General features: G+C 37.3%; 1 protein-coding gene across 1 annotated transcript in view; it reads right to left on the minus strand.

Annotated features, from left to right (window-relative positions):
- The window catches only part of LOC107559533 (myosin light chain kinase, smooth muscle-like), a 97,001-nt gene that overhangs the window by 47,114 nt on the left and 37,346 nt on the right, over positions 1-12,541 (minus strand). The window contains exons 3-9 of the mRNA XM_016243391.1: positions 5,802-6,009; positions 4,938-4,983; positions 2,839-3,004; positions 2,610-2,775; positions 2,209-2,230; positions 1,436-1,938; positions 467-670 (exon numbers count right to left, since the gene is read on the minus strand). Coding sequence (XP_016098877.1) covers positions 467-670; positions 1,436-1,938; positions 2,209-2,230; positions 2,610-2,775; positions 2,839-3,004; positions 4,938-4,983; positions 5,802-6,009 — 1,315 coding nt within the window. The remainder of the gene's footprint in view (positions 1-466; positions 671-1,435; positions 1,939-2,208; positions 2,231-2,609; positions 2,776-2,838; positions 3,005-4,937; positions 4,984-5,801; positions 6,010-12,541) is intronic.

The raw sequence follows: 12,541 nt of genomic DNA on the forward strand, positions 1-12,541 counted from the left end.
ATTATTATTATTATTATTATTATTATTAAATGCTTGTTGAAAAATAGTGTCCATAAATTATTATTATTATTATTTTTTTTTTTAAACATACATTAAACTGATCAAAATAATCAGTGAAGGCATGGAAAATGTTTCTAACCAAAGTTATGTTTCAAATAAATGCAGTTCTTTTGAGCATTATATTCATCAAAAGATCTCTAAAAAGATGTATTGCAGTTTCCTCAAAAACAAAGAGCTGTAACTTCTTTGCAAAAATAAAATAATTGAGTATAGTCTCTGAACAAATATGAACTTATAAAATGTATATAGAAAAATAATAGAAGAATTTGAAAAATCTAATAACATGTCACACTACAGGACAGAGATGTCACTGCTTAACATGTTACCTTATAATGAACAATCAATTGTCATTTTTATTGTTGTACTTAAATGGCAATCCATGAACGTAGATGTATAAAGTTCTTACGTTTGACAGTCAGGCTGCAGTGGGCCGCAGTCTTTCCTCTTTTGTTGGCAGCAGTGCAGCCGTACTGTCCCGTGTCAGTTATGTGAGCGCTCTCCAGACACAGGACATGCAGACTGCCCTCCTGTCGTGTGCTGACGCCTGATCTCTGTCTCAGAGGAGCTCCATCCTTCAGCCAGCTCACTGTCGGCACTGGAGACCCAGACACTGAGAGAGCACAACACTTACCTCAATCTGCCATACAAAGTAACACAACTTCCCACAACATCTGCAGTTCTTCTTTCATTTTTTATTCAAAATTTAAATGTAAATGTTTCATTTGTATACATTTGTTTCCCCTGTCACATAATCATGGTAAAATATCTCTGTAAGGCAAACATTTTCTGAAATATATATATATATATATATATATATTAGAAAAAAAAAAATTTGACCCAACTTTACAGTGCATTTAATTTAATAATTACTTCTATTGTCTTTGAAATATGGTTAAAGTGAACTACTGAATGTACTAGCATTTAAGGTTAAGGTTAAAATATACTTTAATGTTATTTCTATGCCATGTATTTAAATATATTTATAACTATACATTTGTAATGATGAAGTTGCAATTTATTACATTTAAAATATATTAAATTGGAATAACACACTACAGATAAAATTATAATCAACTACTTTGTGATTTAATATATTTAGTTAACCCATCAAAATAAGCATCATTCTTTACATTTATATTAAAACACAGTGTTTTAAAATGTACTTAAAAGTAATTGTATTGCATATTTAATACAAATTTGGCGCACGTTATACAAAGGAATTCATTAAGTCTCATCCTCTGGCCAGAGGTTATGATCTGCTGCTGCTGTGCACTGATTTAGACTGATTTTAGAGTGATTTTTAGCTGTATACTGACCAATCGGCATCAAGACCAGAACTAAATAACCTGCAACTCTATAGCTGATTCTAACTCACCTTGGCATCTGAACGTGACCTTTTCACCCTGCACAACCTCTTGGCTCTCAGGCTGGGATTCAAAACTGGGTGGAGTTTCTAGAAAGTCTGTTTTGCTCTCTTTGGTTTCCTGGCGAACGTCTCTGCTCGACTCCCGCTGTGATGTTTCAGGAATCTCTTCTGGAGCTCTGTACGAATCCCAAGCTCTTCTGATGCCATGCGACTCTTTCTTTACAATGTTCTGACTTCTTTCCTTCACAAAGTGTGATGTCTTTTGACCAGCTGCTGATCTTCCATCTGTGGACTTGCTGATAGGTTGTGAGGATGGTGATGATGTTATTTTCGGTGCCTCTGTTCTGGTCACAGAATGAACACTGGCTACAGTAGCAGCGGACAGCGGTGCGCTTGTCTCTGCGGTTGCAGTTCGGACGGATGTGCTAGACGTTTTCTGTTCAGTGTCCAGACCGTTGGTGCTGTGCTTGACCACAGATTGTGTAGAGAGATCTTGAGATGGTTTGGGCATGCTATGGAAAGAAAGATCATGAACAATCAAGTGAACAATCTTTGCTGACTGTAAAGATGCACTAGAGCTTGGAGAGTTTTCAAACTGTGCACTATAGACATAGAAGATTTTTGAAATATTTATCAGAAGTACAGTTAATTTCTTTAGACTTTAAATGAAAAAAAATAATATGGTGTGTAAATTCTGTCTTGTCTTTTAAATTTGGCATTTTGTTGTCACTTTATAACTGCAAGCTGTAAATAAAAGGACTAAATAAAAGCTCTTTACTTACGTGACTGTTTCAGCGTCTCCATCTGCAAAAGAACAACAGAATATACTATGAAAACTTCAGAATCTGAACTGAATAACATTAAGACATTAATGAAACCCATATACTGTTGTTATTGCTCTGACATCTGTTCCCAAAGATGGATTATGGTCCAACAAGGACCCGAGGCACCAGCCTTATTGGCGGCCCTCTCTGGTTGCAACTGTGAGATGTAATATGCAAACAACTCTTTTCAAAATATGAGAAATAAAGTTGCAATAAATTGTGAGCTGAAATAATGAGAATTAATTCTTCATTTACAAAACACTTTGCAAAAGAGAGCAACAGTTTTTATTCACAGCCCCTAGAGAAATTGCTGCTCATCCTTATCTGTTTCTCTATCAGTCTATATCCTTCTGTGTTACCTTGAGCAATGAGTTCAGCAGCTGCAGAGGCTTTCCCAGCACTGTTGGCCACCAGACAGCTGTAGACACCAGCGTCCTCTGAGCACATGTGGCGTATCTCCAGGAAATGCATTCCTGACCTCTCAAACATGTTAAAGTGATCTGACTGCTGGATCGTCTCTGCTCCCTGAAAGAGGAAACGCAGTGGAGAAACATACTATGACCAAACCTGTGACTTCAGAAGCCTCACCTTATACCACTGCACCAGTGGCTGGGGTCGTCCCGTGATCTTGGCTGAGAATTTGCCGCTCTGTCCCACTTTGAGATACAGGCGAGAAGGTTTAGCCACAAACTTTGGGGGGCTTTCACCCCAGATACTGGGTCTGTTCTCTACTGCAGGAACACCCAGAGATCCACTGCCGACAGAAGAGAGAAAACATGAGTAACACTAGTAATTCAGAAGACTAAACCCAGGAATACAAATTTATTACAACTGTCACCCCCCATTTTTTTTAAATAGGCATGTAGGTGCACTATCCAAACTTAAATTGTTGTAATTTATGAACACTTTGGAATACAGACATAAGTTTGGTCTCTTTTTAAAGAAGAAAATCAGCAGATTATCGCAAAAGTGGAATTAAAAAAAAAATTCAAGTATCAAAAAGTTATGGTAGTTTAAATTTATTGTAAAGAAAATACACTATATTAATTTTATTATATTTTATATATAATCAATATTTTACATTATAGGTTTTACTCTAAAATTGGTATAAAATTAAAGCCTTATATCTAAATAAGTTATGTTCCAAATTTGAAGTTGATATGAAAAAAATTGAGGTTCCTGTGAGAGTTTATCTAGGGTGTTATACCACAAATAGCCACCGGGTGCATTTTTTAATGCATTTTTCTTTCACAAATGTGTAGATTTCTCTGTCAATATTACTTCTATCTCAAAATAACCACCAAATATGGAATCCTAAGACTCAGACCAAAGTCTTGTCAAGATTATAAAAAGTTTTGATTGTAAAAGAGCGTAATGCATTTTGTAATATGACACTTGACGCCACCCACTAAGGGCGAGGAGACCGCCAAAAGATTTTAAAATACCATTTCCATGTTTTCACACATGGATGAATCTTGGGCTTCTAAGCTCTCAAATGATATATGATTTATGATAATTACTAAAAGATTTGATAGAGAAAAAAACAAAAAAAAGAGTGCCAAGCGTCCCACAGGTGGAACGGTGACAGTTAATTATGCTGTTTCTTGTGAATTTGGTCTAATTATATCTACAGGTGGCTGGCAGCAAAGGCCAAAATGTTAATTAAATATGTGAATATCATCTTATCAATTTGTGTCAGATTTTTTTTTGTTTTTCTTTTACCGACCAACTCCAAGATTAATCACAAAAGCAATTGTTTTGGAACAAAACAAAACAAAACAAAACAAAACTTATTTTGTGACGGTAGTTGTCATCTCATGAATACGGTTGCCGAGAAGTGCAAAACAAATCACAATTCTGAAAACAAAATAACAAATTACAAATGCAAATGCAAGTCTAAAAAATAAAATAACAATTCAGAAAACATTATAACAAGTCAGAAAACACAATGACAAATCCGAAAGGGAGAAAAAAAAATGTTGGCAAAAGGCGGGATCGAACCCGGATCGATCATATCAAAAAGCCAACAACAAGCGCTTATCCATCTGCACCACTGGAGCTGATGCTTTACAGACACTTTTAACTAAATGTAAATATACACTCCGTATTTTTTATTCCATAGTAAGGGTAGTTCATACAGTACATTTAAACTGAGCTACTTTAATACCATCTCCGCACTTTCTACCACGACTCTGCTGTTCTTCGGCTGGTTCTTCTTTGTATACGTTGATTGACAGATGTCTCGTCCAGTCAGCGGTGAGTAATCCCAAACCAATGGCGCTGTCTCAAACTATACCTACCTCTTCCAGTTTGTCTGATTTGTCGTTGTGTTTTCTGACTTGTTAATTTGTTTTCGGATTTGTCATTGTGTTTTCTGAATTGTTGTTGTGCTTTCTGAATTGTTATTTTGTTTTTTAGACTTGCATTTGCGTTTGTAATTTGATATTTTGTTTTCAGAATTGTGATTTGCTTTGCACTTCTCTGCCACCGTACATGAATCATTGCAAATCATCAAATCAAATCAGCAATGACAGTACCATCAATCAATCAATCAATCAATCAATCAAATCAAATCAATCAATCAATCAAGGTTTAACAGGGTATACTCATTACCAAAATGATATGGTATGTTGTGTATTTCATATTCATGCATGCACTTTCCTTTTTTCAGGCAGTATGTATCTCACCCTGCTCTGTTGGAGGAAGGAAGACTGTATTTTTTCCCTGCATTTCCTGTGTGGGATGAGAAAGGATATTCATTATACTCTAAATATAAAGTATACACTTATCGACAAACACACATAATTCATTAGAAACATAAAAAGCAGATATTCCCCACTCTTCTTTTTCTGTTTCTCCTTCCTTCGTAAACATGGCTGCTATTATCTGCTGCTTGTTGTAAAATACTTGAATAGCTCCATATGTTTGTGTTTTTGTGAAGTATGCCGGAGAAAGTTTATTAAGCGTTTATTAGTCTATAAATCAGTACAGATGTGCTGCATCTCTGACTGTGGATATGTTTACTGTAGGCAAAAAGAGTGTAAAATGAGAAATGCAGAATACGCTGTAATGTAAACTTTTTGAGTATATGCATTGCAGGGCACACTGCAAAGTTGTGTTTATTCTACACTGTAATATTTACAGGGTTTCTGCAGCAGTGTGATGTAATTTGTAATTCCTGTACTGACTCTGAGATTATTCATATCAGTATAGGACTATAAAATGCTTGCTTGTTTATTTATTTATTTGTTTGTTTGCCCTAACAGAGAAAAAACAGTTGCCAAAGCAGCCAGTAGGTAGGCATTATGCAAATGTGCATAATGAAAAAAAAAAACTTGTCCTTTAACACGCATATTTTCCAATGAGGTACAACAAATAAACTTAAATCAACATATATTCTCTGAAAATGTGTTATCTTATTTGTACTGTATTTATTTATTACTTAGTCTACGGCATAGATTATTTTACAATCCTAACATGAATCATTTTCCCTGATCTTTCTAGAGCACCCACTCAAGATAAACCTCAGTCCCATCAAGGTAATGCTTTACCTTCCACAATGATCTCCACTGTGACCTGGCAGCTCCCAGCATCATTGACAGCTTCACAGGTGTACCGTCCTCCATCGTCATCCTGGACTTCCTGGACCACCAGACTAAAGCTCCCACGAGCACTGTGTTCCATTGAATAATGATCTCCTGCTATCAGTAGCTTCCCTTTCCTAAACCAGCAAACCCGGGGCTCTGGAAAACCACGCACCTGACAGAGATCACATATACACAAAATGTAAAATCAGTCAAAACATACATAACGGTAACTATGTCTTTCTCTGTTGCAAAGGCACACAACCGCATAAACGCAGTGATTAGACCAGCAGTAATTAGTCACCACGACTGTCCAAGCAAACGAGTGAGACGCAGACATATGGCAAGAATCATGTCACTAGCATTCCTGAGTCTGACCAAAGGAAGCTGCTGGGTGTGTAAAGCAAGCCAAGACTGTGTTCCATAACTGAAAGGTTCAAATATGAACAGCATTCTGGACATGCTTAAAACCCAGTGAACAGAAACGGGAACAGCCTTCATTATTAGTTACTCAGTAACTGATTATCAGTGTTGTCCTGCTTAAAGACCAAACGGGAGAGAGTTCTGCTACTTATTTCCTGAGAGCGCTGCATGTGTGTGTGTTGTGTGATGGACAAGAGACATTTCGGTAACACTTTACTTTAGGGTCTCTTAATTAGTTGCTTATTAGCAAGCATATTACTAGAATATTAGCCATTTATTAATACAAATTAAGCACATATTAATGCCTTATTCTATTCTACATCCCTAATCCTACCCAATACCTAAACTTAACAACTACCTTACTAACTATTAATAAGCAGCAAATTAGGAATGTATTGAGGGAAAAGTCGTAGTTAATAGTGAATAGGTTTTCCCTATTCTAAAGTGTTACCAAAATTTCATAGTTGCAGCACCTCTCTTTCAGTATTTATGGTTATGCCAGGAATTCAAAAAAATACTTAGGAAAAGGTGCAAAAAAGGTAGGATTTCTACCATGGATTGTTGGACATAGTGCTATAGTAATACCAGGGGTGCCCAATCCAGCTCCTGGAGGATCAAATTCTTCCAGAGTTTAGCTCCAGCCTGCTATAACACAACAGTCTGGATGTTTTTTGTAATCCAAGGCTACATCTAAAAGCCTAGGCAGCTGACTTGTTGCCTCGCTGCCCTGTCAGCCCATGACTTCGCAGGCAGTGTTTGCACCTGAAGGTACCTCCCTAAATTCATTTTGGACAGACTTCTAATGATGCGTTCAAGTCAGATAGATCGTATTTATGAGTTGAACACACATGAATGCCACCACAAGTCATTATTATGAGTGGGAAACTCAAAATGTTCTTTAAGCCTCGAGTTACCGAGTTGGATGCAGCCAAAGACTATAGATATGCAGCGTCTGTATTAATGGCAAATTTGTTGAAATTAATATTTTTTTTGCATGTACAATAAAACTATGAAAGTTATACATCATTTTATAGTTTTGCATCACCTTCATGACTTGAATAAAACAGAAAAAAGCAAAAACACAACGATGCACATTCTTTATTCATCATGTTGTAGATGTAGAGTTTAAAACAATGGTTGAATTTTATGTAGAAAAGATAAATCGCCATCTTGTTCCGACCAAAGTGACTTGAAAGCACCTGCATCATAATTACGACTTGTCAACTCGTAAATACGAACTTCCCAGGAGGACTGGAATGCACTATGAAGTAGCATAGAAATTGTTGGAGATAATCAAAAATTACTACAATTCTAATATCTTGCAAAATTACAACAAAAAGTTGTTCAAAAGCATACGTTAACACACAAACTGGCTACCAAGCACAACTTTTAGATTTTATTTCCAAAATCCCAGACTGGAAAGCACAGGATAGTGGGATATGAAAAAAGATCAGATTAATTTTTCAGCTTTCAGATGAGCCCGGATGTTTGTTGTAATCTAAAAGACCTTGATAGCTAGTTCAGGTGTGTTTAATCAGGGCTGGAGCTGAACCAACAGCATGCTGGCCCTCCAGAAGCAGGGCACCTCTTCAAAGTCTATGGTCCCACTAAGGTAATACAGTAGTACTATAATAATTCCGTATATGCACTTACATGCTGAAATATATACATTCCCTCATTGAAACCTTGCCAGATTGTTACACAGTTGCTGAGATGTTCTGTTAAGCATAAATTGACGTTGTTACTGAATAGCATTGCAAACTTCCTTAACAAAATTAGGACTGAACTTTTCCCACCAACTAATCATGCATTATTTCTGACTGAACTAATCATGCATTATTTTCATTCATCCGGAAAAGTCTTTGTCTTTTGCAGCATTGAAATGTCTATCAGTTATAAATCAGCACGATGAAAGGAGCACCTGATCTGTCTATAATAGAATGAGCACAGTCATTAGGATGGGAGCAGTACAACTGTGCTTCAGAGCTCAGATGCTCTCCAGTTCTCCTTTCTGCTTGTTTTCTCTCAGTTCTGTCAACCATTACAAATCTGCATGCTGAGCATGTCTAATAAGGACACTGTATGGATAATCTCCCTCCATTCAGCCTCTCTTTTACCAATGCTGGCATGTCTCGTTTCCACAGATCTCAGTGAAATCGTTTACCATTGCACACTGGAAGAGGACCAGAGTAAAATCATGAAACTCAACCTTCCTCTCCGTCTGCAAACCAGCAGTATTGCACATCCACTTCACATGAAACAAAAATCAGAGGAAACTGCTAACTACTCCAAGCTGCAATGGATTTCAGATCGAATATACACATTTATATGGTTTGATGGCTTAGTAGACAATAGATTGATTCCAGATGCCCTTCCAAAATTACAAGGCTAAAATGAGAAGAAAAACGTTACCATAAAGCAAGGGTTTCTAGGAGCACGTCAAGACTGGTCTCTCTTCCTCATGGTGACAGGTCCACTTTAGTGCAGATTTGCCCAAAAATAGCAATATTAGCTCTGAATTCTCTATTGAATCAGAGCAGCGCTGGAATTTCCTCTATGTCGGCTGCTGGTTTTTCTTGTGTACACTCTCTCAGTTTGAAGTCTTTACTCGGAGACCTGTGGTCAGGATCTCTACCTCAAAAATCCAGCAGGACTCAAATCCGATGCTGAGGGGAGGAAAAACACAGGGTTGTTTGCACAAAAACTCTTGCTTTTTTTGTTTGTTTTCTCTCGCACAATTCATACTGACAGCACAAGCAGGGCAAGTAAGTCTTCAGCAGAGCTAGACACAGAGAAGACACTACTGTTTTCACAGTGTATTCACCTAAAAGCGAATCCTCATTGTGATTTTTATGAAGAAAATGCATGTGGTGTTTGCACAAACTAAACTCACAATCAACTGTTCCGGGGTGTGTTTCTGCTGCCCAAGTACCAAGTAGGATGCATTGTTGAAGAAATCAACTAGCCATGACTGTTTTCTGAATCTGTAGTAGCTTTGTCACACACTTGTGGTTTGAACCACGTTGTTTCAACAATAGATCTGTTGCTAATGATGTTATGCAGGTGGTGGTGGAGTAATAACTTCCACTAATTATTTCAATTTGAGATTGAATTAATGTCAGATTAAAATGTGCATATAGTGAAGTGACATGAGGCCAAGTATGGTGACCCATACTAGGAATTAGTGCTCTGCATTTACCCACACACACAGCAGTGAACACACACACAGAGCAGTGGGCAGCCCAGGGAGCAGTTGGGGGTTCAGTGCCTTGCTCAAGGGCACCTCAGTCGTGGTATTGAAGGTGGAAGAGAGCGCTGTACATTCACTCCCCCCACCTACAATCCCTGCTGGTACGAGACTCGCACCCACAACCTTTGCATTACGAGTCCAACTCTCTAACCATTAAGCCACAACTTCCCCAACTTTTCATTCAACTCCATATATATGGAATGAAAGATTGTGCATGATAGCTTGCTTTTTTTTTTTTTGCTTTGCATGAACTATTTAAGTGGAGAGCTGGATTTCCAACAGCACAACTTGTCACGCTATTTGCAAATGTTTGTTGGGAGTATGGTTATGGGAAATTCAGAATTGTTCAACTATGTCACAACTGGGTTGCTGTAGTAATGCACAAGACGAGGAAGTATGAAATGCAAGTAGTGTTTATTAAATCAAGAATACCGAGGAACACAACCACTAAACACTGACGAGATCAGACAAAGAACTGAAAGACACAGGGAGTATATATACACAGAATAAACGAGGGAAGTAATGAAAAAATTAACAGCAGGTGAACTGAATAATTAACTAATAGGTATAGAAACTGACAAGAACTCAGACAGGTCAAGACTCGAACCTGCGACCTTTGGGTTACAAGTCCGACTCTCTAACCATTAGGCCACCCTACTGCCCCCTACTGAAATACAGAACTGAACAGAACATAACCATGACACTATATTGGTAATACATTATAACAATTGACTAACAATGCTTTTGGGAAACACACCCCTGGGTAGTTGGCAGAGCATTGCTGTGTGGTTGATCATTTCGATCTCACAGGAAAATATAACTATTTTGCGAGGTGGCGATTTCATATGAATTTGTACACTGTACGATTTTTAGAAAGAACAGGCATCCCAAACTCCACCCCTAAATATAACCATCACAGAGGCATGAGCAGATTGTACAATAACTTATAAGTGCTACGAATTAGCCACTAATTCGCCAAAACATAAAATTCTTATGAATTGCCATGATGTTGTGTTGGGTTGACAGTGTTCTGGGGGATTTCTTACTGGTATAAGTCTGTTACCCAAGCCTGCATGATATTCTGGTCTCTATTTGACCTTGGGAAACTTTAGAAAACTAACGTCACACCTCTCCTCAATAAACTGCATGATTCGAGTTATAATCTCTGTCGATGCAGGAAGAGTTACATTGCTTAGGGTTACTTGCAATGCATGTAATTATGCATAATATATTGTTATTATAATAGTAAGTACATGTAACATGAAACAAGGGCACCCTAAAATAAAGTATTACTGAATTATGCTACTGTACTAATAGCTCAGCAAACCTTAACAAATACTACTAAATGCACTCTCAGTGGCTAGTGCATTGACGGTAATACATTGTGACTTACAATAAGTGTTCAAATACTTTTCAGGGCCACTATATGTGCACATTCAACCACAACAGCAACAGCAAAAGACAAGACCACATACCCAGCTTGTTCTAATATGTCAATAATCAATGGTTTTTTTTATGCTACAGGATCACTAGTAATTAAAACCCACTCATCTTTTAATGAGCCTTTTAAATGGCTGCCCAGAACACATTCCTGGGAACATCAAACTGCTCAGACATGCTCCGAGGCGTCTCACAAGATTTCTCATCTAGAAGCCAAACCGAGACACAATGCAGAGAATGTCCAGCTGGGGCGTAATTTTTCCTTGCATGCTTTTTTATGGGATATAATTTGTTTTTCAATGACAGGCATTTCTTGTTTGTAATCTAAACATGATGACAACTGCCCAACTAAAACAATGTTGATGAATTCTGGAGTCTGAGATGTGATTTCATAAATAAGAGTGCAGACCGATGCTCCACGCAGAGTTCGGAGGTTCTCTGAACTGATCTGGAGTCAGTATTGAGGATGTCCCACCTGGCTCTCATTATGGGGCCTCAGAAAAATATTCACTAATGACCTGCTGTTACTGAAATACACATAGCTACTAACCACATATTATAAAAGAGTCACTATATGCTCAATTTAGTGTATTCTGAGCTATCCGTTCAGTAATGTACACACGCCACACACTCTGATAAACAATCCACTCAGAGACGTTATGAATGAAGTGTATAATTGGACTATTATGAGTATAAACTAGACAACTTGCATTTACTAAACCATTTGCCTTAAAAATAAAGGTGCTTCACGATGCCATAGAAGAACCTTTTTGTCTAAATGGTTCCATAAAGAACCTTTAACATCTGAAGAACCTTTCTGTTTCACAAAAGCTTCTTTGTGGCGAAAGAAGGTTCTTCAGATTACAAAAAGGTAAGAAAGAGATGGTTCTTTAAAGAACCTTTGCCTGAATGGTTCTTTGTGGAACCAAAAATGGTTATTCTATGGCATCGCTTGAAGAACCGTTTGAAGCACCTTTATTTTTAAGAGTGTATATGAGTGAAATAGTTTTAGGCAACCCAGCCTCATTGAAAAAAACTGTGCCGGCGGTGGCATTCCATTGCTTTTTGCATGTTTTGCAGCTTTCAGCATGAAATGTCCAGTGAGTTGCATTAAAAGTTTGCTTATATTCACTTAAACAGATGAATGTAAATTTGGCAACGTTTTATTATATTGGTTTTTGTATGTATCACGGCAGTTCGGAAAATAAATGGTTTGTTGCGTTTGCAGATATAATACCACCTACACTAAACCTAACTAATAGTGTCAACAAAGCAAAAATGAGATAAAAACATATTTGCTGTGGCAATTTCTGTCATTTAGCTTGCTTCTACAGGTCTTTCAGCTCTTTTATTATAATATATGTGACCCTGGACCACAAAACCAGTCATAAGGGTCAATTTTTCGAAATTGAGATTTATACTTCATCTGAAAGCTGAATAAATAAGTTTCCCATTGATGTGTGGTTTGTTAGAATAGGACAATATTTGGCCGAGATACAACTATATTAAAATCTGGAATCTGAGGGTGCAAAAAAATCTAAATATTGAGAAAATTGCCTTTAAAGTTGTCCAAATTAAGTTCTTAGCAATGCAT

Source organism: Sinocyclocheilus grahami, unplaced genomic scaffold, assembly GCF_001515645.1.
Source record: "Sinocyclocheilus grahami isolate Dianchi unplaced genomic scaffold, SAMN03320097.WGS_v1.1 scaffold690.1, whole genome shotgun sequence".
NCBI lineage: Eukaryota > Metazoa > Chordata > Actinopteri > Cypriniformes > Cyprinidae > Sinocyclocheilus > Sinocyclocheilus grahami.